The sequence below is a fragment of the Taeniopygia guttata genome, chromosome 7 (assembly GCF_048771995.1).
Source record: "Taeniopygia guttata chromosome 7, bTaeGut7.mat, whole genome shotgun sequence".
In the NCBI taxonomy this organism is placed as follows: Eukaryota; Metazoa; Chordata; class Aves; order Passeriformes; family Estrildidae; genus Taeniopygia; species Taeniopygia guttata.
This window is the reverse complement of record NC_133032.1, coordinates 3218637-3243174: the sequence shown is the minus strand read 5'-3', so window position 1 is coordinate 3243174 and position 24538 is coordinate 3218637. Positions and strand designations below refer to the sequence as shown.

The 24538-nt window shown below is 56.1% G+C and overlaps 1 protein-coding gene across 2 annotated transcripts in view; it reads left to right on the top strand.

Moving 5' to 3' along the window:
- The first annotated feature begins 1266 nt into the window (after positions 1-1266).
- The window catches only part of COL18A1 (collagen type XVIII alpha 1 chain), a 37219-nt gene continuing 13947 nt past the window's right edge, over positions 1267-24538 (top strand). The window contains exons 1-2 of one of the 2 annotated variants that reach the window (XM_030276987.4): positions 1267-1394; positions 1835-1902. In XM_030276987.4, the coding sequence (XP_030132847.4) occupies positions 1384-1394; positions 1835-1902 (79 nt within the window). In that variant the 5' untranslated portion in view covers positions 1267-1383. Of the gene's footprint in view, positions 1395-1834; positions 1903-18745; positions 20018-24538 lie in introns of those variants that run through there. The other variant, XM_030276985.4, reaches the window with a different exon arrangement.

The following is a 24538-nucleotide window of genomic DNA, read 5'->3' as shown; positions in this document are numbered from 1 at the left end:
CCGGTGACCCAGGGCTGCCAACATGTTGCCTTTTGTGCAGTTCAGGTACTCCAACCTCTACCTGGAGGGAAGGAATCCAGCTGTGGGAGAAGAAAGGGCTGGTAAATCACTCAGCATCCAGCTGGGAAAGCATAAATTCAAGAGTCCTGACCACGTGAAAACATTCTGCAGCCAAACAAGAGGCAGCTTCGGTGTGTATTCATGGCCCCCAGGCCGGGGTTGTGCTGAGGGGCTGCTTGCCTTTGGCACCGTTGAAAGATTTACAGCCAAAATTCGGAGAGCGCTAGCGTGGCCCCGTGTGAGCGCAGAGCCGAGCAGCTGGATGTCATGGTTTATCCTGCTGGATCCAAACCCTGTCTTAGACTAAACACGCCTCTGCCATCTCATTAGTGAATCACTTCTACATCCCCTCGAACCTTCCAGGGCTTGGATTTCAGAAGCTTTTTGCTGCCTCGGGGCACCAAAATGCTACAGAAGACAAAGCAAGGTGTGGCAGCAGGTTTTGTGGGGATTATCCCGAGGGGATAATCCTTTGGCTGGAGGAAGATGAAAGCTGGGGTATGGGGAGGAGTGAAAGTGGCAGCAGCCCCAGCTTTAACTCTTTTCCCGCCAGGGGCAGGGTGAGGTGCGCGGTGCCGCTGCCCTGGCTCTGGCACTGCAGCCCGCACCCAGGGCTGCCCCGGAGGCTGTCCAGGAGCCCCTCGGCTCCACACCCTGCCGGGCTGGGCTGGGCTCACGGCACTAGGAAGGAGGCAGGATCGAGGAGTTCCCGAGCCCCATGCACACAGTGAGGGCGAACGAAGGGCCAGGAAAGGAGAAGAACTGTGGTGCCATGCTGAGAGTGCTCCGTGCCCCGGGGCTCGGATAAGTGCTGGGAGAGGGAAAGAGCTCAGCTCGCTGATTCACTCCCTCCTTCAAGACCAGACCTGGTTGCGAGCCGAAGCCCTGGGCTTGGTGGAGTAGGAGGTGCCGGGGCAGGTCCTGCGGATGCCCTTTAGAGGTGAGGGTGCTCTCCGGCGCCCCGGCCAGAGGTGGGATGCTCCTCGGGGAGGGATGTTCCTTGAGAGGCATGCTCCTCGGGGAGAACTGTGCCTCTCCCACTCACCCATCCCCGGGAGCGCCCCCGACCCCTGCAGGAGACCGCGGGCTGTGAGAGTCCCGGCCCCGGGGCTGGGAGGGGAGTGGGCTGAGCCTCGGCCCCGGCTCACCCGCCCGGGGCGGGCCGGCCCTGCCGCCCCTCCCCTCCGCTCCGCTCCCCGCCCCCCGGGCCGTGCCGATCCCGCCGAGCCGAGCCGAGCCGAGCCGAGCCGTGCCGATCCCGCGCTCCGAGCCGAGCCGAGCCGAGCCGAGCCGAGCCGAGCCGAGCCGAGCCGAGCGGGCACCATGCGCACGGGGTGAGCGGCGGGGCTCGGGGCGCACCGGGGCCCCGGAGCCGTCGGGGGTGTGGGGGTACAGGTAGTGCGGGAAGTTCGGAGCCGCCGTGGAGAGGCGGCGCCGGGAATCTGGAACCGCCGGGGAGGGAGGCACCGGGACCTGGGACAGGACGAGGGAGGGAGCCGCCGGGGAGGGAGGACGAGAGGACTCTGGGGGTGGGGGGTGCTCGGTGTAGCCGTGGCGGGACCCCAGGAGCGGCGGTACCGCGGGGACACCGGGGGAGGCCGGCAGCAGCACCGGGAAGGCGGCGGCGGGGAGGCAGGAGTAGCGTGGGGAGCCGCTGCTCTGGCACACGAGGGGATGGGGGTCCCACCTCGAGGTGGGGCTGGGGGCCGGGGGGCGCCCCGCATTCGGCAGGAGGGAGGGTGACCTCTCTCTCCCCTTCCTTCCCTTCCCGCAGGTGCCCCCCGCCGCGGCTGCTGCTCGGGTTCTTTGTCCTGCTGGTCCCCGCTGCTTCCCAGGAGCCGGGTAACGTGCACGGGATGCTGCGGGATGTTGGGGAGGGGAGTGCCTGCCTCCGTACCCAGGGTCCCATACCTCCTCCCTGTCCTGAAGCCCCCCATCGCCTGGGAGGCTCTCCACAGCGGGAATGGGGACTGGAGTCCCCCCTCCAGCCAAATGCTGCGCCCAGTTGGGATTGCCGAAGCTGAAGGTGATTCCTTCAATGGCCACATCCCTTGCGGCTGCCGAGCCCGGGGTGTCGCGTGTGCTCCATCCCATCCACGGCCACGGATGCCGGGGAAATCCTTGCCTGCAGTTCCCTGGGAGGAGAGGGGTTTGTCAGGTCCGTGCTGGCTGTGGGACAGGCAGGATAGCGTTGCCCCAAAGTGGCCGTGCTCCGTGTGTTAGCGTTTTCTCCACGAATCCTCCGTGTGGCTTCGTGTCCTTGAAAGTGTTATGAGTGGTTAGGAGCCTCGAGCATATGCCCTGGGGATGCAACCAACACCTCCCGTACTCTTCTGGGCTTTTCCCTGCCCTCGGGGCTCCCTACAACATCCCGCTTCTCGAGCTGCGGGTGCAGCTGGGCTGGGAGAGGGGAATTCAGTGCTGACTCAGCTCTTCAACGCTTCTTTCCCTACGAGGCACGTGGAGCCGGTTCTCCCACTGCCTGTGTTGCTGGTGAACTTTACCTCCCCGACAGGGAAGCTTCCTGCCGGCTGCCAGGCGGGATGGAAGCCCTCCTACCCTTGCAGCCGGTCTCTGGACGCGTGCCCAGCACCTGGAGGCAGGAACAGCCACAGCTGGCACAGGGAGCCCCCACTTGGATCCCAGGAACCCAACTGCCAAAGCCACTGAGCTGCAAGTGACAATCCAAAACCAAGGAGACAGTGGATTTTCTCTGGGGTAGTGGTCTGGTCTTTGACTTGTGCCAGCATGGTGTGAAGCATCACTCGTGTCCCTCTCTGCTGTCCCAGGCTGGGCATGACTTTTCTGTTAGTGGCTCCCCAGGTACAGGAGAACTGCAAGTTGGCCATGAAATTGGTGGATTATTTACTGGAGCAAGGCTTTGTGTCATCCAGGAACAGCTCTGGCACTGTCTGTGGGCAGTGGGGTCAGCTGTGGAGGGAAGGAGGCTGGCTGGGGCAGCAGGGATGCCCAGCACTCCCAGAGCACGTCTGGGAACTCTGGGAGAAGCTCTCCAAGTGCCCTGGGCTGCATTTATGATGCTGCTTTCAGTGGCATGGGTGCCTCCCCAGGGACCGCAGGAACAAAGCTCCCCTTGGAGATCTGCAGAGATGGGAACATCGTTCCCATGTGAAAGCCTGAATTGGCTATTTTAGGTCCCTGGAGACTGTCCAGTGCAGCCAAGCTGAGCTGGAGGGCCGGGCACTGCTTTAATAGTGGGTACTCAGAGTTATCCACGCCCTTCCCATCCTCTCCACCAACATCCTCGGGCACTCAGGGCCAGCCAGGACCCTCTGCTAGAGGTGCATCCTCCAGCTGTGGTTAGCCACGCTGGGGGCCCCCAGGAGGTTGCCCAGGGCGTGCAGAGGGGATGAGTGCTGGGGGAATGCAGCTGGTGGAGGTCACCACTGGCAGGGAGGTGCCTGTCTCACCCAGCTGACTTGGCCGTCTCCCAAAGGCAGGCTGCAGATCAGGTTTTAAAGGAATTCAGTGAGTTGGTGTGGCTTTTTTCCTTCTTTTCTTCTTTTCTTCCCCCCCTTCCCTTGGTTCAATGTCCAAGGACTGCAGGGCCTGTTCTGCCAGCCGGCCTTTGTGATAGCTCTGGGGAATGTTTGCTGCAAAGGCTGTCCTGGCATGGAGATAACCTTTCTGTTTATCTGCCTGCCTTGCAAATTTGGGGGCTTAGCTTCCCCAAGTTGGGCTGGCCTCTTATCACTGGATCTCTGGGATTCCTCAGGAAGGCCACAGCCCGGAGGAATAGTGTGAGGATGCTGCCACAGGTCTAGTCTGGCGAGTGTGGGGGGAATCACAAACAGGGCTATGAGTGACCTCAAGCATGGGCTGGGTCAGGTGCTGGGAAAATCCCCATTCCTGGGGGGGCAATCCTGTGCCAGCTCCCTGGATAGGGGCGATCTGCTGGCCAGGCCACTTCTGGTGGTAGAAGCAACCATGCATTGGAACAGACTGCCCGGGGAAGTAATGAAATCACCATCCCTGGAAGTGTTTGAAAAATGTGTAGATGTGGCTCTTGGAGACGTGGTTTAATGGTGGAACTGGCTGTGCTGGGTGAGTGGTTGGATCTGATGATCTTGGAAGTCTTTTCCAACTGTAATGCTTCCATGATTTGTTATCTTCTCTCACACTGGATTTCTGTGCTTCCATTTGGCGTTGGGAGGAACCCCAAAAGCAGCCCCAGCTCTCTGCTGTGCTGCTGCTGAGGGTGCAGGCAGCCCCTGGGAATTCAAGCTGCCTTCTCCCACTGCTATGGACAACAGGTGCTGGAGCTGCAGGTTGAGAGGCTCATTCCTGATAATTTTCATCCCCAGTGGGCTGTGGGTCCTTCTGGCTGGGATTCCTCACAAGGAACCACTGTGCAAAGTGATTTACAGCCTGTGGCACAACTGCTCTGGCATCAGCACCTGGTGGGGTTTGACGGGGGATCAGAGCTTTCCTAGCATTATTTTAGGAATTTCCTCAAAAGACACGAGGGAATTGGATGTGGGCAGCACCCAGAATTGTGGGTTTGGCTTGGACAGGGTTGGCACCTCTCAGCTCTGGCAGCGTTGTTTGACCGCTGAGGTTCCCGGCAGGGGCTGGAGGAACTGGGGAGGATGCTGTGCTCCAGGAGCTCCTCAGGCTCTTCACCTCCTTATCAGCTGGCAGGATTGCTGTTTGCAAAACCTTATCTGTGCCTGGGAGCTGCTGGGGAGGGGGAGCTGCCCAGGCTGCCTGCAGCTGGGAGGTGACAAGGCTGCAGGCATCTCCCTGCGGCACCTCTGAGTCCCTGGTCCATCATCCTGGCAGGTGGATCCCATCCCTCCTGCCTGTCCCAAGGAGGTGGCAGCAGGGATGAAGTGGCTGTGCTTGGGTGGTGCTTTGGGGCTGGAAATTAGGTTTAAAAAGAGACTGAGTAATCCTGCAGAGTGGCTGTGCTCTCTGGCAGCAGTTTGCTTCCATTGAAGAACACAACCTTTTCAAGCCCCCATCCTAATTTGTCCATTACTTCCCCAGCTCTGTACCGAACTTGGTCCTTCCACAGCATTCATTCTCCCAGAGCTCTTGTGTTGGTTTTAGGTTTCCATGTGGTGTTTGCTGGCCCAGCACTGTGTGTGCCTGGGAGCTCCCACCCTGCTGCTGCGTGTCCCTGGAGGGTTGGAGAGCTGTTCTTCTCTGTGGCCACTAGAAAACCCTGCCCATACACTTCCATATTCTGGAGAAGCAGGTTTTTTTGGTTTTTTTTGCTCTGAAGAGCAGCCTCTCAGTGACACTGTTCCCTATTTATTTTGGCCTGCAGCTGGACTAACCTCTCCTTCCAGTGTTTATGGCGACAAAACTTGGGTGCTGTTAAGCAGCAAATCCAAACCCTTGGAGAAAACATTTTGCAATCCTGCTTCAAGCGTCACTGCCTGGCTTAAAAGCTCCCTGAGCAGAAAAAACTGTGCTGCTGGGAAACTGGCTCTGCTCTTGGGGGGATGTCACCTCTTCTTTATCAGGAGAAAGGAGCATGTGGAGCCAGGGCAAAGGACTCAGCCCAGGCTACATCCTCTGATAAAAAAGAGGGGTAGAGACTTTTTACATGAGTCTGGAGTGAGAGAACAAGGGTAAATGTCTTCACACTGACAGAGGGGAAGGTTGGATGGAATATTGGGAGGAATTCTTCCCAGTGAGGCCCTGGCACAGGGTGTCCAGAGAAGCTGTGGCTGCTTCTGGATCCCTGGAAGTGTTCTAGGCCAGGTTGGATGGGCTTGGAGCACCCTGAGAAAGTGAAAAATGTCCTTGTCCATGGCAGAGGGTGGAACAAGGTGAGGTTTGGTGTCTCTTCCAACCCACCCCATATTCATGACAGGGACGCCACCCCTCTTCTGCACCACTCTGGCCTGTCATTACTGTTAGGGATGATACTCTAAACCCTGGAATAACAATCCCAGCAAGTGCACTGTCTTTTTTTCCCAAAGTCTTGATAGTTTACCAAGAAAATAATTAATTCTGGCATTTCAGTAGAGAGTTCAGAGTACTGAAGGAGACATCTGGGATTAAGTATTGATGTATGTCAGCAGCCCAGAGGTATGGGATTAATAAAACATTCTAATGATTCTTCTGTTGTATCTGATGATATTTGGGAAAACATTGGAGAGGAGTCCTTTCCAAGAGCATGCTACAATCTCTGTGAGTGTGCAAGCCTGGAGGCAATGTCTTGGATGTTACAAAGAAATTCTTCCCTCTGAAGGTGTCATGGCACTGGTACAGGTTGATGAGAGCAGCTGTGGTGGCCCCTGGATCCCTGGCAGTGTCCAAGGCCAGGTTGGATGGGGCTTGGAGCAGCCTGGGATAGTGGAAGGTGTCCCTGCCCATGGCAGGGGGTGAGACTTCACGGTTCCTTCCTATCCAAACCACTCAGTGATGTTCCATGATGGATGAGTTCCACCTCTCCCCGTGTCCCAGTTTCCTCTCTGCCAGCTGTGGGGGTGCTCTCCCTGGCTCTCCTGTCCTCCAGCCACATTCCTCATCATTTGGGTAGCAATGCGTGTGGAGCAGTGCTGCTGCTACCCTCGGGTGGATGTGCCCTGTCCTGCTGGTGAGTGGGAGGTGGTGCAGGGGAAACCTGCAATGATTTCAGCTGGTACTAAGTCCCCTTAAATCCTGGGGATCGGGAAGAAGTCCCTGACTTTGTGGGTGGAGGAAGGCACGTGGTAGCAGCAGCGTGTGTGGCTGTTAGTGCTGGGCTTGGTTAGCCTGGCAAGCTCCTTGCCAAAGCTATCACTGAAGCACAAGGAGCTAAACAGGGTTAGAAAATGGTTTTGAAATTTGTGCATATACCAGGGGCTCTGGCATTGCCTTAATATGGATTTGGAACCACTGGGAGAGACGGAGAGGCTTGAGGGCAAAAAACCTCCACCCCCTCGAGGTGTGATCGGGGTTAATCAGCCCTTTGGGGGTGAAGGGGTGGTTCCTACCACCCAAAGGTGGATGGCTTTGACCTCCTAAGGAGTGTTGGAATGAAGCAGCACACTGACATCCCCGGGCTGTGGGCTGGGGCTGCTCCAGGGCCAAGGCTCCAGAGGCGTGCTGTGCTCCTGGCTCTGACCAGCAGCGCCGTTTGGCAGCAGCAGCCCCGGCACTGATGCTTTCTCAGCAAGCAACATCTGGTCCGGAACATCCCGTGTCTTAAAAAGGTTGCTTTTGCAGAATTTTTATTGCTTTTTTTTTGGCATCGCCTCCCAGCCCTTTTCTAAGATGGAAATTGGTCATTAGTGGATTTATTGTAGTTTTATTTTATTCTCAAGCTCAGTCTGCTGGTTTCTTCCTCCCCTGGGGACTGTAAGATCTTGTTGTTCTTCTGACCTTGTCCCCGGGTTGTGGGAGTCTGCTCAAACAGTCCAGGGTGGGAATAGGAGCTGGAGCACCTGGAACCCAGCATGACCATCCCCATGCTCTTCCCACTGTCACCACCGGCATAAATCTCTGAGAGCCCAATGGTCCTTGAAGCTACCTCTGAGTTTATAATTCCTAAATTAGCCACTTGCCTTCCCTCTGGAAAACATAGTAATCAAACCAATTTATTCTTTTCCACCCTCCTCGTTAGTCTGTAACTTAATTGAGTTGGAGATTGTTGACTTTTGGATAAGCAGCCACTTTTTGATAATCCCCAGATAAGTTTGTGGTGCTCACTTGTGGCATGGTGGGAAAGCATCTGTACAGCTTATTCCGTCCCCTTTCTTTTTTGGGTCCCAAAATGTTTTCCAGAGGGGCCAGGACCCTTATCCTGGGGACCTGGGACATGTGGGTGACATGGAACCCCTGGACACATCGTGTGACCCTATCAGTGATGCCAGCATCTCCCCAGCTGGGTTCCAGATTGGAGAAGTGCCCTGTTTGCTGGGAGCTGGGGCTCAGTGGGGTACTGACAGGTGGGAGTGGGTGGAGTAGAAACCTGCAATGATTCCAGGTGGCACTGAGTCCCCTCGGATATCAGGGTGCGAGAGGAAGTCCCAGCCCCTGGCACTGTGGGCACAGAGAGGTGTGTGACAGCAGCACGCCTGTGATTTTTGGCTTTTCCTGTAGATTCTTTGAATGGTTTGGCTTGGAAGGGACCTCAAAGCCTGTCTTTTTCCACCCCCTGGCATGGGCAGGAACACCTTACACTATCCCACGTAGCTCAGATTTAGGATATGATTAACCAGTTGTTACTTCTAGAGCTGCTCTGGGCACATCTTTTTGGTGAGGAGATGGTGATGTCAGGGCCGTGAAGGTGGAGGGTGTGTGGGTGTCCTGGCATCTCCCGTGCCTGTGTGTGGTACCCAGTGGGCTGGGCTGGGCTCTTGATCAGAGTCTGATCCCACCAGGATTCTCTGGGGTGCTGGGCTGGATGGAGGTATCAGGCAGTTCCCTCCCAGCCAGGATGCAATGGGGTCGTGGGCCTGGCTCCCTCTGGGTGCCAGGGGGATGGGAATCCTCATGGCATCCTCCAAGGCCGGGCTGCCAGCCTGGCTCCAGCCAGCCCTTGGCTGATGCTGACACCGATGGCTCCTTTCCCACCTTCTCCTCGGGCTCAGCCGAAAGAGTTAAGGAAGCCACTGGAGAGGGGCCCCCAGAGGCAACTGCTGGAGGTAATAATCTTCCTTCGGCTCATTTTTCTTTTCCCTTGCTAATTGCGGAGTTGACATCGTCCTCTTTCATGAAAGGCTCTTTTGTCAGCCGAGTTGCTGGGCAAAGCCGGGGTTTGGCAGCAGGTTTTGAGCCCCGGGCGTCTCCTGCACATCCCTCTCCGGCGGCAGGTAGAGAAATGATTCTTTCAGCGGCGGCGATGTCCCTCCCTCTTTGGCTCCCATCTGAAACAAAACCTAACACCTAAACAGCGACAAAACCCCCTCCTTTTAGCCAACGGGGCCTGATTTGCGGCCGGTTTCACCTCGGCAGCGGAGGGAAAGGTCAGCCCGTCTAGGCTCTGATCCAACGAGTGCTGTATTGCTGCGCCCCAGCGACGGGGTTAGCGCTCAGTGCGGGCTCCATCCCGCTGCATCCCGCTGCATCCCGCTGCATCCCTCTCCATCCCTCTCCATGCCGCTCCATGCCGCTCCATCCCTCTTCATTCCTCTCCACCCCGCTTCATCCCGCTCCATCCCGCTGCATCCCGCTCCATCCCGCTCCATCCTGCTCCGTCCCGCTCCAGATCCTGCTGCATCCCGCTCCAGATCCCGCTCCATCCCCGCTCCATCCCGCTCCATCCCGCTCCATCCCTCTCCATCCCGCTCCATCCCTCTCCATCCCGCTCCATCCCGCTCCATCCCCTCTCCATCCCGCTCCATCCCGCTCCATCCCGATCCATCCCCGCTCCATCCCGCTCCAGATCCCGCTCCATCCCGCTCCATCCCGCTCCATCCCGATCCATCCCCGCTCCATCCCGCTCCAGATCCCGCTCCATCCCGCTCCATCCCGCTCCATCCCGATCCATCCCCGCTCCATCCCGCTCCATTCCCGCCCCATCCCCGCTCCATCCCGCTCCATCCCGGCCTGCTGGTCTCGGTGTGCCGCTCCACATGGCCGGGCAGCCCCAGAGTGGGGCTGGGCTCCGGCCCCGCTCCCTGTCCCGGGCTCTGCCGGCGGCTCCTGGGGCCGAGCATCAGCCCGGCGGCAGGGGAATTGAGAATACCGGTGGTAGAACAACCTTGTGGCTATTTGATCCACCCCAGGGCTGGGTGGGCCTCTGGTGAAGCACTTCTGCCCCAAGAAGGGCACTCGCAATGAAGATGGGTCTCCCAGTGCATCCCCTGGTCCCAGTGCTCTGATCTCCCTCCCAGAACATTCCTTGCCTCCCAGTGCTCTGGTCTCCCACTACATCCCCTGTATCCCAGTACCTGGTCTCCCAGGACATCCCTCCCTCAGTTCCAGCTGTGCTGGGGTGGCTGTGAACCCCTGACACCCCTCTGACCTTGGGGCAGCAACAGCAGTAAACAGGAGCAACACCAGTAAAAATGTGTCTGTTTGGGTCGGCCGCAAAAATACCTCCCATTTCCTTCATTTTCCTTCATTCAGCTGTTTAATCTTTTTATCTCTCTGCCCACCTGACGGGCCCCAGTTTGCCTCCAGGTGTTCTGGTGGAGTCTCCTGCCCGTGTGCAGCAGGTGCCAGAGCCCAGCACGCAAAAATCCGACGGGTGGCTCCCAGTGGGTGCTGTGCATCTGGAGCACCCACATCCGTGGCACAGCTGCCTGATAACATTGTTCCATTTCAGTCTTTTTCAGCCTTTCCTCTGCTCTCCCAGCGGCCCCTTTCCGGGCTTTCTTCTGCCTCCTTTCCTTGTGAAGTGGCCGGCCAGGGTTTCTCCCAAGGGCCGTGCGAGCTTTGCTGTTCCCCCCATCCCCCTGAGCTCTGATGTCCCCAAGTATGGGGTGCAGAGGAACCAAAAGGGGTTTGGAGAGCACAGGCTGGGTTTAATCCTTGCTGGTGCCTCGGGAGGGGCCAGGAGCTGGCTCCCAGTGCCGCCTCAGGAGCTCCTGCAGGCTCCAGCATCCTCCAAAGCAAGGTGCTGGTCCCAGGGCAAGGCTGTCTCCGAGCTGCTGGAGCCTCAGTGCTCAGGCTCTGCACCCTGCAGATGGCCCCACATTTTAATGAGGAGCTGGCTAAAGCTGGCGAGGCTGTGGGCCTGGCAGAAGGGGGGTTCATTCCCCCAAATCCCAGCTGGGTGCTCTGGAGACAGGCTGCAGCTTGTCCGGAGTCCCAGAGTGTAGGTCCTGCCTACATGGGATTTTTTTTTTTTTTTCCCCTGCAGCTGGAGCAGGTTAAGTGGGGTTTTAGAAGCATTTTCTTTTCTCCTGGGTGCTTAAAACAACAATAAATAAAATCCCAGCCCGGCGAGTGACACTGCTGCTATGATAAAGGGAAGATTTATGGGGATTTTTTTTTTAACTTTACAGGTCACTGCTAGCATTTGTGGAATTGGCTTTGTTGCAGGAAAAACTGGTTTCCAGCATTCCTGTTAAGAAGAAACTTCTGTGATCGTGTAATTAAAATGCAGAAGAAAATAAAACAGCAATATTTAAGTAGATGCCAGAGGAGCTGGTGCTTGTAGCTGGGTCCTTTGGAGGCTGTGTGTGTCCTCTGCCTTGTTCTGACCTTGGCTATGTTGCTTGTAGCCTGTAGCAGGGAAAAAAAAGCAGCTTTTTTGCACTTCTTTTGAGCTTTCTGGCTCCTGCACCAGCCTGCAAAAGCAGAAAAAAAAATCTACATTTTGACCATGGGAATGTTTTAATCCATCTTGAGACGGTTTGCAGAGTTTTTTTTATCACCTTATCTGAGCTGGGGCTGGCACCAAGATGAACTCCTGTTAGGCAGGGAATGTTGGGACTGTGACTCCTCCATCCTGTAAGTGAAAAATCATGGATTTGACTCATCCTCATCCTCATGCAGTAGGACAGATGCAGCCTGCAGGGTCTCATCCTGGGGGTCCCGGCTCCCCAGAACTTTTAAACAGGAGAGGAAAACTCTGCTTCCATAGGATTATTTTTGGGGGCTTGTTTTTATGTGGGTTTTGTTAGTGTTTTTTTGTTGGTTTTGTCTGGGTTTTTTTGGGTTTTTTGTTTGTTTGTTTGTTTTCAGAAAAGATTCACTGCTTAGACTTGGATGTTTGGGATGTGAACATTTTTTCATCTGGGATGGTGATATGAGAAAAGACCCCCTGACTTTTGGGGCACCTTGAACTCAAAGCGTGGCCATCAGGAGCAAAACCATCCCAAATCCCAGAATGCCAGGTTTGGGTTGGAAGGAACCTTAAAGCTCATCCAGTCCCCACTCCTGCCATGGGCAGGGACACCTTCCACTGTCCCAGGCTGCTCCCAGCCCCAGTGTCCAACCTGGCCTTGGACACTGCCAGGGATCCAGGGGCAGCCACAGCTGCTCTGAGAAAACTGTGCCAGCACTTCACAGGGAACAATTCCTTCCCAATTTTCCATCCATCCCTGCCCTCTGGCAGTGGGAAGCCATTCCCTGTGTCCTGTCCCTCCATGCCTTGTCCCCAGTCCCTCTCCAGCTCTCCTGGAGCCCCTTTAGGCACTGGAAGGGGCTCTGAGCCCTCCTTCTCTGACAATGCTCAAACCCCTGCTGGACGTGGTCCTGTGCACCCAGCAGGTGAGTCTGCTGCAGCAGGGCTTGGATTTGCTGATCTGCAGAGGTCCCTTCCCAGCCCCAGCCTCCTGGCACCCTGTGCTGGATAAATGACGTCCCCCTGCAAGGCTTCTCAGCCTTCCCAGGCCGCCCCCCCCTTTGAACTCTCTGGTATGTGAATTTTTGCTGGTGTCAGAGGGTCGGCGGCTGCAAAATCCCTCCCGGTTAAAGCGGGGGAATACCAGTGTGTGCAGCTTGGGATAATTACCAGTTGTCAGCAAAACAATAGTGACATTGTAGGGCAGGAGTAAAGGGAAAGGGCCCCTGTCTTGAGAGTAATGTTACTTTTCTATTTAGGTTGCCATAGTCTTTGCTGAGAAATGGCCCTATTCCCTCTAATCCCCCCCTTCAGGCATGCCTGCTGGGCTTTTTTGTGTGGTTCAGGTTTTTTTTTAACCCCTTATCATCCCAGGAAACAGCTTGTGGGTACCCATCTCGGTGGTGCTGTGCTGCAGGGATGCCCTTGGCTCGTGGCATTGTGCCCATGGGCTGGGCAGCTTTGCTCTGGGATGCTGAAGCCTGGGATGGTGCCTGGCTGTGGCACCATCCCTGTGTTCAGGAGGGGGCAAGCCTGATCTGGAATCTCTGTCTTCAAGCTCTGTCTACATGTTGTCTCCATGCAAGCAGGGACACAAATTACACCCCTGCTTGTTCTTGGCACCTGTCCTGTTACAGGTGGTGAACTTCAGTGCATTAAAGCTGTTTATTGTGTTGTATTTTGCTTTAAAACCAAGTGACTTATAGAAAAAAGGAATAATTGGTCAAATACTGGCTCTAGTTCTTGGTTGGAAAGGGATGATGTGAGTTCTGGCTTCATCCAGCTCCTGCTGGCTTTCCCCAGCGCTTGCATGGAGCAGCTAAGGATCACCCACCTGTTTGACCCCTTTGCTATCCACCTCCAAGGCTGTTTGGGCTTCCTCAAAAGACCTAAGTTTTCCTGCTTAAATACTTGTGGACACATGGCAGGGAAAGGGGAATTTCAGCCTTGGCTGATATCAGGTTCTCATTGCTCAATGTGATTCCAAGGTGGTTCAATTGATTGATTTCTCGCTATGGCATTGGGACGTGTGCAGTTGGGTGGGTTCAAGGCCTGGGTGATGCTTTCCCTTTTCCAGTTGCCCTTCATCCAGGCTGTTCATGACCCCAGAGGGCCTGTCAGGCACCTCTCCCTGTCATGTCCCCAATTCAGGGCCCAAAAGGCCCAGCACGGAGCACGGTGCCCTGCAGACAGCAGACAGCCCGGGATGGGATGCAATGGGATGTGACAACAAAGCACGATGGCCAAGGTTGGCTGCCTGGTGCAGAGGAAACTTTGGAAGGAGCCAAAACTTTGAAAATGCTGCCAAAGTCAGCGGCACAGGCAAACTATTGTCTGAGGAGTGCAAAGAGGTGGAAGGACCACGGAGCGGACACGGAGTCTTATTACGAACACAGCTGGGGGCTTCCAAGCCAAACAAAGTCCCCTGCGCTGCAGGAGGGCAGCGCTGACGAGAGCCAGGCTGGTTGGATGAGCTGGAGATTGCAGCTGAAATCCCAAAACAAACCCCTTCCCCAATCCTCCTTTTCCTGTCCATTCCCTAAGAAAATAGCGTTCCTCACCACCTGGCCCGCAGCAAGCGTGTGCGCTTGGATTCTGTTTGCCACACGCTGTGTTGAAGATGAGATTAATGACCTGCCAGGTGGTTTTCCTCCCTGAAAATCCATGGTGAGGCTCTAGAAAGCCTCCATGAGCTGTGGCAGTTGCCTCCTGCAGCAGCACGGAGCAGCTGGCACGCAGCATCCATGGCTGGGGTGGGTGCAGGACCACTCCTGTTCCAGGGGATGGAGGCTGTGACGCTCTGTTGTAGCTTCAGGTACATCGCTTGGTAGCTCTTCTGCATTTTGTTTGGTGAATTGGGGTTTTTAAGCTGTATTGGTGTTTTCTTTGCTTCTTAAGTCCTGGAAAAAAGCCGGGGATGGGCAACTCCCAGCTTTTGTTGTGTAGGCTTCAAAGCTGGTGCTGGGTTACCTGCTGACAGTGCTTTGTTCCTCCGTCACATTGGAGGGTTAAAATCCTGGCATAGTTAAGGGACATCATTGGCTTGGAAAGCTTTGTATAAGCTCTGGGACATGTACCCCACCTGGGTGCCTTGTCCTCCTCTGATTCTCTGGTGGGATGGCATCAAGTTGGATTACAAACCCTCCATCCCATGGTCCCATCCCTCATCTCCCCTCATCCTGCTACACAGAATCTGTCTGCAATGCTAACCGGGGTGCCAGGTGCACTGATCTCCCTATACCCTCGGGGAAAGAAGTGCCTGGGAATGGGAATGCACCTCCTTCCTGTTCCTCAGGGGACCGAAACCAGCACCCTGAGGGTGGTCACGCTGCGGGAGTCCAGGCAGGAATGCCAGGAACTCAGCTGAAATTTGGGGCTCCCCAGCTGAGCCAGAACCTTGGTGGGGAGTGAGAAGCAGAGTCTTCTCCTGTCCAGGGAGCAGTTAGTCTGCAGATGATTTATTAACGTGGAGGAGGATGATCCAGGGGGTCGCATTCCTTCCCTGCCTTATCTCCGGGCTGTCGCTTGGCCTTGGGGGCAGGTGAGTGATTTGAAGCAGAGACATGGCCCCAGTGGAGGCAGGATGAGGGGGGACTGGGGGCTACAGCTCACCCCAAACTCACCTTACATTTTATACACCTCCCTTGTGTTGGGCTGTGCTCAAATATTGGTGGTCCCTCTCCACCATCCATTCTCCCCAGGAAACCTCACAGGGTGGCCAAAGTCACTCCAGCCACAATTCTCTGCTGCCTTGTCCTCTTGTCCATTTGGATGGGGCAGAGTAGGACACCAGCACCTCTTGGCTGTGCCTTGTCCAGCCCTACTCAGTTCAGGAGGAGGAGGAGGAGGAGGATGCAGGTAACGACAGGGATCTGGGCACAGCCACCCTTGTTGCCCTCCTGGGGCTATTTGGTGGCTCCCGCAGGCAGTCGTGACATTTTCAGGGTTTATTTTATAGAAGAATGTGCCGGGAGGATGTTTCTGGCTCTCCATGAGTAAATGTTTAGGAATGCTGCAGTCCGGGCTGGGGGGGAAGGAGCTGGGGGGGGAGGGGGGGTCTCCCGGCGCTGCACAGCTCCGGAGGCAGAACCTGACAGAGTGGTATCTGTGTGATTTTTGGGGCTGGGCTGGCCAGCTGGGGGCTCCTGGGCACCCTTGTGTCCTGCCTCCCCATCTCCCTGGCTGAGCTCCCACCCATGGGCTGGGTGCCACTGTCTCTTTCCGAGGACTGTAGGCAGGGGAGGTCAGTGGCTCGGGATGTGGCAACATCCTTGGCTTGCATCTTCAGAAGGGCCTTTCGACTGCTGTGTGCGGCTTTTAGATGGGGAATGGATTAGAATCCCAAATCTCAATAGGATTTATAGTTACCTGCTGACAGTCCCTGAGTTTTTCTGCTAAGTCCAAGAGTGCTCCCACCTCTGGCTTTCTGCCTGTGCTGCTATCAGGGTTTCTTCCCTTCCCTCCCCTCCCGCACAGTGGGATCTCGCTCTGCTCAGCCTGAGGCTCCCTCTGCTGTCCATCCGTCCGTCCGTCCCTCTGCCTGTCCCTCCATCTGCACAGCTCTTACTGGGGAATCCTTGGCCTGTGCAGGAGGAATTGCTGAGCTGGGCTGCAGCAGGCTCCCTGTCCTCTCCCAAAATCCTGCAGGGACAGCAACCCCGGAGAGAAACATCGGTGCTTTGACCAGGGATGAAAGGCTGCAGGTCTTGATGACAGGCTCTTTTCCCCTATTTTAATCTATTTTTCCTTCCCCCCCACCCCCCCTTCTTATCTCTCCTTTTTTTAACCTATTTTTACTCCCATTTTCTCTTTTCAGTTTCCTTTCTTCTCCTCCTTTTTTTTCCCTCTCTTTTTGTCTTTTTTCTTCCATCTCTTTTTTCCTTTCTCTTCCCCTCCCCTTCCCCCCTCTTGCCTTGTCCCCCTCGCTTTTCCTCCTTCTCATCCCCTTCTTCTCTTTTTTCTGTTCTTCCCCCTGCCTTTCCCCCTCTTCGTTTTTCCTCTTTTGTCCTTTCTCTCCTCTTTTCTCTTTCCTTATCTCTCCTTTCCTATTCTCATTTTCCACTTCTTTCACTTCCCCCACACACTTTCCTCCACTTCCCCACTCTTTCCTTGACTTCCCCAATCTCTTTTTTATCTTTTTTTCTTTCCCTCTTCCTCCTTTCTCATTTTCCTCTTCTCTTCTCTCCACTCTCTTTGCCCCCACCCTCTTCCCCCAATCTCTTTTCTTCCCATTTCCACTCTTTCCCCCTACCTCTAGTTTTTTCTCTCTTTTCCCTCCCCTTCCCCCCCATTATTCTGGCCCAGGACTGACCCTCAGTGCCATCTTAGGGCAGTCCAATCCCCCTTTCCCTGAGGAGCCATGTTGCAGCACCAGATGCCAGACAATTTTGGGAAGATGCAGTCAGCCTCTTTGGGAGGGAACTGGAACCAGGGTGAGGGTCCAGTTTTGCTTTTCAAGAAGTCCAAGGTTATGGCAAGCTGGCAGCAGCATCTCATGGAGTGTGCAAAGTGCTTTTTGGGAGCCTTTAGCCTGGAGGAGGCAAAAGCAAGGGGTTTTCCCTGCTCTGCCAGCAAGCCAGCTGCCCTGGCTTCTCCCTGGGGGAATACTTCTCCAAAATATTTCACCACCTGGTGCTTTCCTAGTCCCTGCCTGGCTGCTTGGTCAGTGGCAGAGCTGTTTGCACTGGACCGAGATGCTCTAGTGCCCACCTGTGCCACAGCCCACCCTCAGGGCATCTAATCTGGAAATTCCTTTTTTGGGTATGCCCCAGCCCTGGCTCCTTCCCAGGGAAGTGTGCAGTGAAATGAAGATCATTGACTTAATGAGGGTGTCCCACGGGGCTGCTGCTCCCCTCTGCTCTCATGAGCTGCCTAATTCCAAGCGAAGGGAGAAGCGGGAATTTCTCTGTCTGGCCATCCTGTGTGCACACGCTTGGGGTACCTCAGCAGGGTGCTGCTGCCCAAATCCTGGCAGCTCATGGGGGCATGTGGTGCTCCCCACTCTCCCCACAGCTCTGGGGTGGGGAGAGGCTCTGGGAACACCAAGGTTTTCCATCCCACCAGTGGGAATGGAAGCAGCAGTCATTCCTATTCCTCTCAGATGTGCCAAGGAGTCCTGCATGGAATGGTGCCACCACACCCTGGCCCCAGGGCAGCCAAGCTGGTCGGGACATGCCAGAGAAGGCTGGCAGACACCTGGCTCTGGGAGGGGGCCCTATGGAAGCTCTGCCATCTGGACAAACCCGTGTCCTGTCCAGATTGGTGGGGGCTGTTCCACAGCAGGCGGCCCTAACATCATCGGTCACGGGGAGAGCTGCTGGCAGCAGCAGCCAGCTCCCATTTTCAGGGGAAAACTCGCCCGTTTTGCTTCAAAATACTGTGGGAAATGTTGCGTAAAGCAAAATGGACATCTGAGCATTTGTCTCGGTGATTTTCCTGAATATTTTTAAAGTGGAGCATCAGCTCCAGCATGTGGAGATCTCCGCTCTGCAGGACCACAGCCCTCTCTGACCTTCCTGGTCACACACAGCCAAGGGGAGCCAAAGTTGTCACCTCCCCATCAAAACCCTGTCTCAGGGACACTTCTTGAGCTATGGAGGTGACTTGCCTAGTGTCACCATGGCAGTGTAGGCCCTGGGAATGCTCCATCTCTGCTTGGCCATCCCTAGGAATGAGGGGCACCGTCACCTGAGCTGGATAAGTGGATTTGGGGGTAACTTTTTAAAGCAGAGGCAAAGAGCAATCAAAATTTCTGGGGTGTGGGAGAGTGCCAGTGCTGCCCAGTGAAGATTTTCATCCTGGGCTCCAGGAAAACTTGTGACTGGGAAACTTGTGATTGCTCAGACCTGGCTTCAAGGTGTTGCTGGCATGTGATGCTTGGGGGGCAGGAAAGCTGCAGTGCTCCCCTGGCCATCCTGTGACAGCACCTGGGCAGGGGGTCCTGGCCCTGTAACTGAGCCAGGAAAGTGGCTTTACACACTTGGCTTTGGGGACTTGTGTTTCTGGCCAGTGGAAATATTGGAACTGTTTCCTGGGATTTGTTTCCCTCCCGGTTCAGTTTTCCTCTGAGATTATAACCTTTTCCCAAGACCTGAAGTGGGGTGTCCCACCAAAGCTGGACATCCATGAGGACCATGTCCATGCATGACCCCACCACGTACAGTTCTGTGTGCTGGTGATTTAACCAGAGCCATCAAGCAGGGGGAGAGGATTTAGGATCTTTTGGGCAGGAGGGAGTTAAACATCTAGCAGCAGCTGCCGGGACAGGCACTAGGGATCGGTAGGGTGGGTCTGAAGGCTGGCTTGGCTCCCAGAGGTTTTGGGGGGCTCTGGTGAGTCCCCAGGCGTGCAGTGGGGTCCCCGAGAGGCTGTGCCAGCAGCGGGAGGCTGGCGCTGGGGAGAGGAAGGCTTGGCAGGGGCGCTGCGGCCGCTCCTCCCCCTGCCCTGCTCTGGTTTGAAGTGCTGGAGCTTGGGAGGAGAGAGCGATGTGAGCGCTCCGAGAGCCTGGCTGGGACAGAGCTCCTGCTCTTCCCTCCCTCCCTCCCTTCCTTCAGCCTCTCCGCTCTGCTCTCGGAAGCAACGGAGCTCATTTTCCCTTTCCAATGGCCCCGTCTCGCTTGGGGTTTCTGCTCTTCCTGGCTTGCTGCTTCTCCTGCTCCGACACACAGCTCCTGGACTGGGTTTGGGATAGCACGAACACCACAGGAAGCCCAGCAGTACTCGCTGAGGGAATCCCGGCATCGGAGCCGCCAACCTCAGCGACAGCTCCCAGCCCGTCCTCAGGGATGTGGGGTGGTGAGGTGGCAGGAAATGTCACCACCCCATGGCAGCAGGAGCCAGATCCTGCTACAGCAGCACCTGTGGGTAAGGAAACCACGGCCAAAACCACGGAGCAGTGGGACAGGAATGGCACAGGGCTGGTGGAGAGCACAGCATGGCCAAGCATCGTTCCTCTCCACAGCATGTCACCTGCCCCAGGACAGCAGGCAGCCAGCACTGACGACTCCCAGCTCCTGGGGTCAGGGACCACTGAGGACCTGCAGCTCCCGGGGTCAGAGACCTCTAAGGACCCCCAGGTTTTGTGGTCAGGGAACACTGAGGACCTGCAGCTCCTGGAAACAGGGACCACTGAGCACCTGCTACTCCTGAGGGTGAGGACTACCAAAGACCCCCAGTTCCTGGGGTCAGTGACTCCCAAGGATCCACAGCTCTTGGAGACAGGGACTGCTGAGGACCTGAAGTTGCTGGGGTCAGGGACTACTGAGAACCCACAGCTCCTGGGGATGGGGACCACGGAGGACCCCCAGCTCCTGGGCTCAGGGACTACTGAGGACCTGCAGCTGCTGGGGTTGGGCGCCACTGAGGACCCACAGCTCCTAGGGATGATGAGTACCACAGACCTGCAGCTTCTGGTGATGGGGCACACCAAGGACCCACAGCTCTTCGGGGCAGGGACCACTGAGGACCCACAGCTCTTGGGGGCAGGGACCACTGAGGACCCACAGCTCTTGGGGGCAGGGACCACTGAGGACCCACAGCTCCCAGGCATGAGGACCACTGGGAATCTACAGCTCCTGGCAATGAGGAACACTCAGTTCCTGAGGACAGTGACCACTGAGAACCCAGAGCTTCTGGGGAACACTGAGAACCCACAGTTCCTGAGGACGATAACCACCAAGAACCCAGAGTTCCTGGGGACAGGAACTTCTACAGCAATGGAGACACAGGTGTCCTTGCAGAGACCAGCTGGTCTCCAGCCAGGTAGTGCCCCTTTTCCTTTCTCACCAGGTGACAGTACCCGTGGCAGCAGCCACCCGGGGCTGGCTCTGGCCAGCAGGAAGGAGAGCCAGAGTCTCCCTTGGCCTGACCAGAGGTTGGATAAGGGTGTGGATTCTCCTGCTGCCGATAACTCTGTCCCTCTGGAGTTCGATTTACTCACTGCTACCATGCAGCTCTCCAGGAGTGACAGTGCGGGGCTCACATCCTTCTTTCTGGGACTGATACCAGCGGCCGGCCGTTGCCAGCCCATCCCGACCCGCCTGCCCTTCTGCAGCGTGCTGGGCACCAGCCATGTCCGATTGCCAAATTACCTTCAGCATAGCAGCGAGGAGGAAATTCGGGCAGCTTTGCATGAGTGGGAGGGGCTGCTTGAGTCGCGGTGTCATCACTACCTGGAGTGGTTCCTCTGCTTGCTGCTGCTCCCCGGCTGTAGCCCCTCGGTCCCCGTAACCCCCCCGCCATGCCAGGGCTTCTGCGAGGCCGTCAGAGACCTGTGTTGGACTCACTTGGCCGGCAGGCGCCTGCCTCTGCCTTGTGATGCTCTCCCTGAGGAGGATGAAGGGGTTTCTTGTGTCTTTATTAATGCTTCTGCAGGTAACGTGGTTGGACAGCGTCCCTGTGTTGTGTCTCCCCTGCCCAGACCCCCCCCAGGGGCTGGGGGATGTTTCTGCCTTGTGCCCGTGGGATGCTTGCCAAATCCAAAATCCCTTTCTATCCAGCCTTGGCTTTTTCAAACAGAGGCAGTGAGTTTTGGCTCCCTTCACAAGACCGAGCATCACTCCCGGTGAATCGCAGTGGCCAGCACAGGGGATGCTCCCCAAACGCATCGTGCTGGCATTCAGGACCAGTTTCCAGGTGCCACAGGGCTTTGGGGTGTCCATCCTGGCTGGGATCAGAGCACTTGGAGAGCTGGCAGCTCCCTGCAGGAACAGGGCAAGGACCCAGACCCTGTGGCCACCCAGCCCCAGGGCCGTGGTGGCGAGGAGGTCTCAAGGTGACCCTCAGCCGTGCCCGCACACTCCCATTCTCCGGAGCAGCCCTTTGGGGTTAATGATTCACCCGATGGCGGCTAATGTTTGATCCCCACTGCTTGGAAAAGGGGAGAGGTTACTTCATCCCCAGCTTCATCATTCGGTGGCTGTGACCTTCTGGGACCCAGACAGGGCAGGGGGGTGAGAGAAGGGAGTAGGGAGGGGGGTGACTGGTGCTTGGAGAAATGCAGTTGGGATGAAAGCTGGAGCTCCCCTGGCCTGCCAAAGCCTCTGAATGAGGCTGTGTTCCCCTGCGACCCCTTCGCCCTCAGGGGATGGCTGGGAGATGCCAAGGAGGAATGCTGAGACCCAGACGGGGGCTGGCAAACCAGGGTCTCACTCACACACTCTCCTCGGTGTCAAAGAGGCTCTTTCATGGGGGGAGGTGCACTGGGATCATGGGCATGCTTGCAGAGGAGATGCATTCCCATCTGGGACTGCACTGTGGATGGGCAATGTCAGGAATGAGTGGGGAATGTGAGGGCTGTGGTGCACCCCATGGAGTGACTTGATGTGCTGCTGTGTGCTGGAGGTCCCCTGAATCCCACGCTGGCAGCCTGGGCTCAGGCCAGCCAGGAACGTCATGACAGAGTGGGAAGGTGGCTTGGAGCATCCTGGGAACATTTCCAATGGCAGAATCACCGTGTCCAGAGACATCCCCACAGCCATCCCATGCCAGCACCAAACTCTCTGTGACCCCCACCATCTCTCCATGTTCCCTGGTGCATCCCCAGTTTGCCACAGGGATGATGAGCTGCAATATTTGGGTTCTGGATGCCCTTTGGAAAAGCAGGTGTGGCCTGAAAGCTCTCAGAATGAGAAGGGGCACTTGGCTTTTGTAGGAGAGCAGACATTTGAAGGGGTCTCCCCTTACCCCTCTGCTCTCCAGTCCCCATCCAGCCTCTGTCACGCAGGAAAAAAGTTTATTTGGTTTGGGAAGTGCTAGCACCCAGGTCCCACCCCGGGCTCGGGGGCGAGTGGCATGTTTGAGGAGGAGGGAGACTCCCAGAGCTGGCTGCAGCTCCAAGGGGAGAATGGTTGCAAATTGCCCTGCTAACAAAAGCCTCTTTCAGCTGTCCCGTCATCCTGGGAGGACACAATGACTTGTCTGGCTGCAGGAATTGCAGCACTGGCTCTAACACCCGTGTGGACCCCCGGGAGGAAGCTCTGGCTTCCTTTCTTCTTAAAGCTGCCATGAATTTGGCTTCCTCCAACCCCAGATAAAGGCAATCCCTGCATCCTGGCATTTGCAGCTGGAATGAGCCTGTGAAGTGCTGAGCATGGAGTGACTCAAGGGTGGGTGACAGTCTGAGAGTCTGGGGGAGCCCCACTAACTCACCCCATCAGTTTTGGTGTAGGGCTGTGCGCACCTGGGAGTGAAAGGGTGCTGGACTCCAGGATCCAGAGGTTCTCCTCTAAGCAGACTGGGGAAGTCTGATCCCAGTTCAGGGCAGATAAAGGGGCTAGAACTGGTGGAAAACCGGGAAAGAGATTTTCTCCCAGTCAGGTGCTCAATTTTGGGGTGCCAAGGTTGGGAGGGACTGGGGGCTTGGGGGACAGGGTGGACACAAAGCAGTTTCAGAACCAGAGTTTCAGAGGATCAGTGTGTCTGGCTCTGGCAGAGCAGAAGTTTGCCCCCACCTTTAGTTGGTGGCACTTCTTATGTCCCCACTGCTGGGTCCCTGTCATGGGGCTGTCGCTGCACTGGGGCTTGGCAGCCCGGGAGCCTGGGAATGCTCCGTGTCCCAGGCTTTGGAAGAGGCACCTAGGTTTTCATCACCATCCCAAGAAATGTGTTTTCCTTTTGGGCTGGGCAAGGCTGGGCTGATTCTTTTCTTTTCTTTTCTTTTCTTTTCTTTTCTTTTCTTTTCTTTTCTTTTCTTTTCTTTTCTTTTCTTTTCTTTTCTTTTCTTTTCTTTTCTTTTCTTTTCTTTTCTTTTCTTTTCTTTTCTTTTCTTTTCTTTTCTTTCCCTTCCCTTCCCTTCCCTTCCCTTCCCTTCCCTTCCCTTCCCTTCCCTTCCCTTCCCTTCCCTTCCCTTCCCTTCCCTTCCCTTCCCTTCCCTTCCCTTCCCTTCCCTTCCCTTCCCTTCCCTTCCCTTCCCTTCCCTTCCCTTCCCTTCCCTTCCCTTCCCTTCCCTTCCCTTCCCTTCCCTTCCCTTCCCTTCCCTTCCCTTCCCTTCCCTTCCCTTCCCTTCCCTTCCCTTCCCTTCCCTTCCCTTCCCTTCCCTTCCCTTCCCTTCCCTTCCCTTCCCTTCCCTTCCCTTCCCTTCCCTTCCCTTCCCTTCCCTTCCCTTCCCTTCCCTTCCCTTCCCTTCCCTTCCCTTCCCTTCCCTTCCCTTCCCTTCCCTTCCCTTCCCTTCCCTTCCCTTCCCTTCCCTTCCCTTCCCTTCCCTTCCCTTCCCTTCCCTTCCCTTCCCTTCCCTTCCCTTCCCTTCCCTTCTTTTTTCTTTTTTTTTTTCTTTTCTCTGGAGGAAAATACCTGTCTCAAAGAGCTAGGTGGAGGTTCCTGGCTGATCCTCCTGGGTTCAGCCCAGGATACCTCAAGATACACATCTGATATCCCCCACTCCCCATTGCTGACATGAAAATCAGGGATGGAACTGGAGACACTGAATTGTGTCAGCTCCTGCACCTGGCTCAGGATAGGGCCAAAACTCAGCACTGAGCATCCATTCCCAGTGCAGATCCTTCAGCAGTTTCGGAGCCAGGGTGGTTGGGTTTCCTCCCTCCCCGGCAAGGAGAGGTTAAAAAGCCTCTTCTTTGGAGCTGGCACTGGCCCCAAGCGGTTTACATAGGAGAGGAGGAATCCAGCGCCTGTTGTGTGGGCGATGAGGATGTGCTGGCTGCCAGAACAACAGGAGCTGACAGACACAGTGCTGGCTCACCCTCACCAGATGTTCAGCTGCACTTGGGTAGGAGAGACTGTGTCCAGCAGAACTTCCCCAATTCCCTAATTCTCAACTGGAGTTGAGAAAGGAGGAGACCTCCAAATTGAGAGCATCTGGGAAGCTGAGCTGGCTTGAGCTGCATTCCCAGGGTGCTGCAAGGGGATGGCTCTGATTTATTCCCTGCTGGGGTGACCATAGGATCTTGTCCTGGGATGACGTGAGGGGTCACTGTGATCCTAGAATGAGTATGGATGCAACACACTTCTCCAGGGCTCCGTGGCGGTTCAGCATCCTGGTGTGCATCTCCCTACCATGGGCAAGACCCCTTTGGTTTTATCCCATCTCGGGGAATCTGAGCAACCTAGTCTAGTGGACTGTGTCCTTGCTCATGGCAGGGGAATTGGAATGAGATGGTCTTTAAGGTCCCTTCCCACCCAAGTCGTGTGATGTCCCAGCTGTGGTTGGAGGGTCAGCAGCTGGGAATGGGAAGCATTTTGGGAGATGTATCTGAATGATGTAGTGGGAACAGCTTAAGGTCACTGCCTTGGTCAACACACCGATCTTGGGGCGGGTGCGTGGAAGGA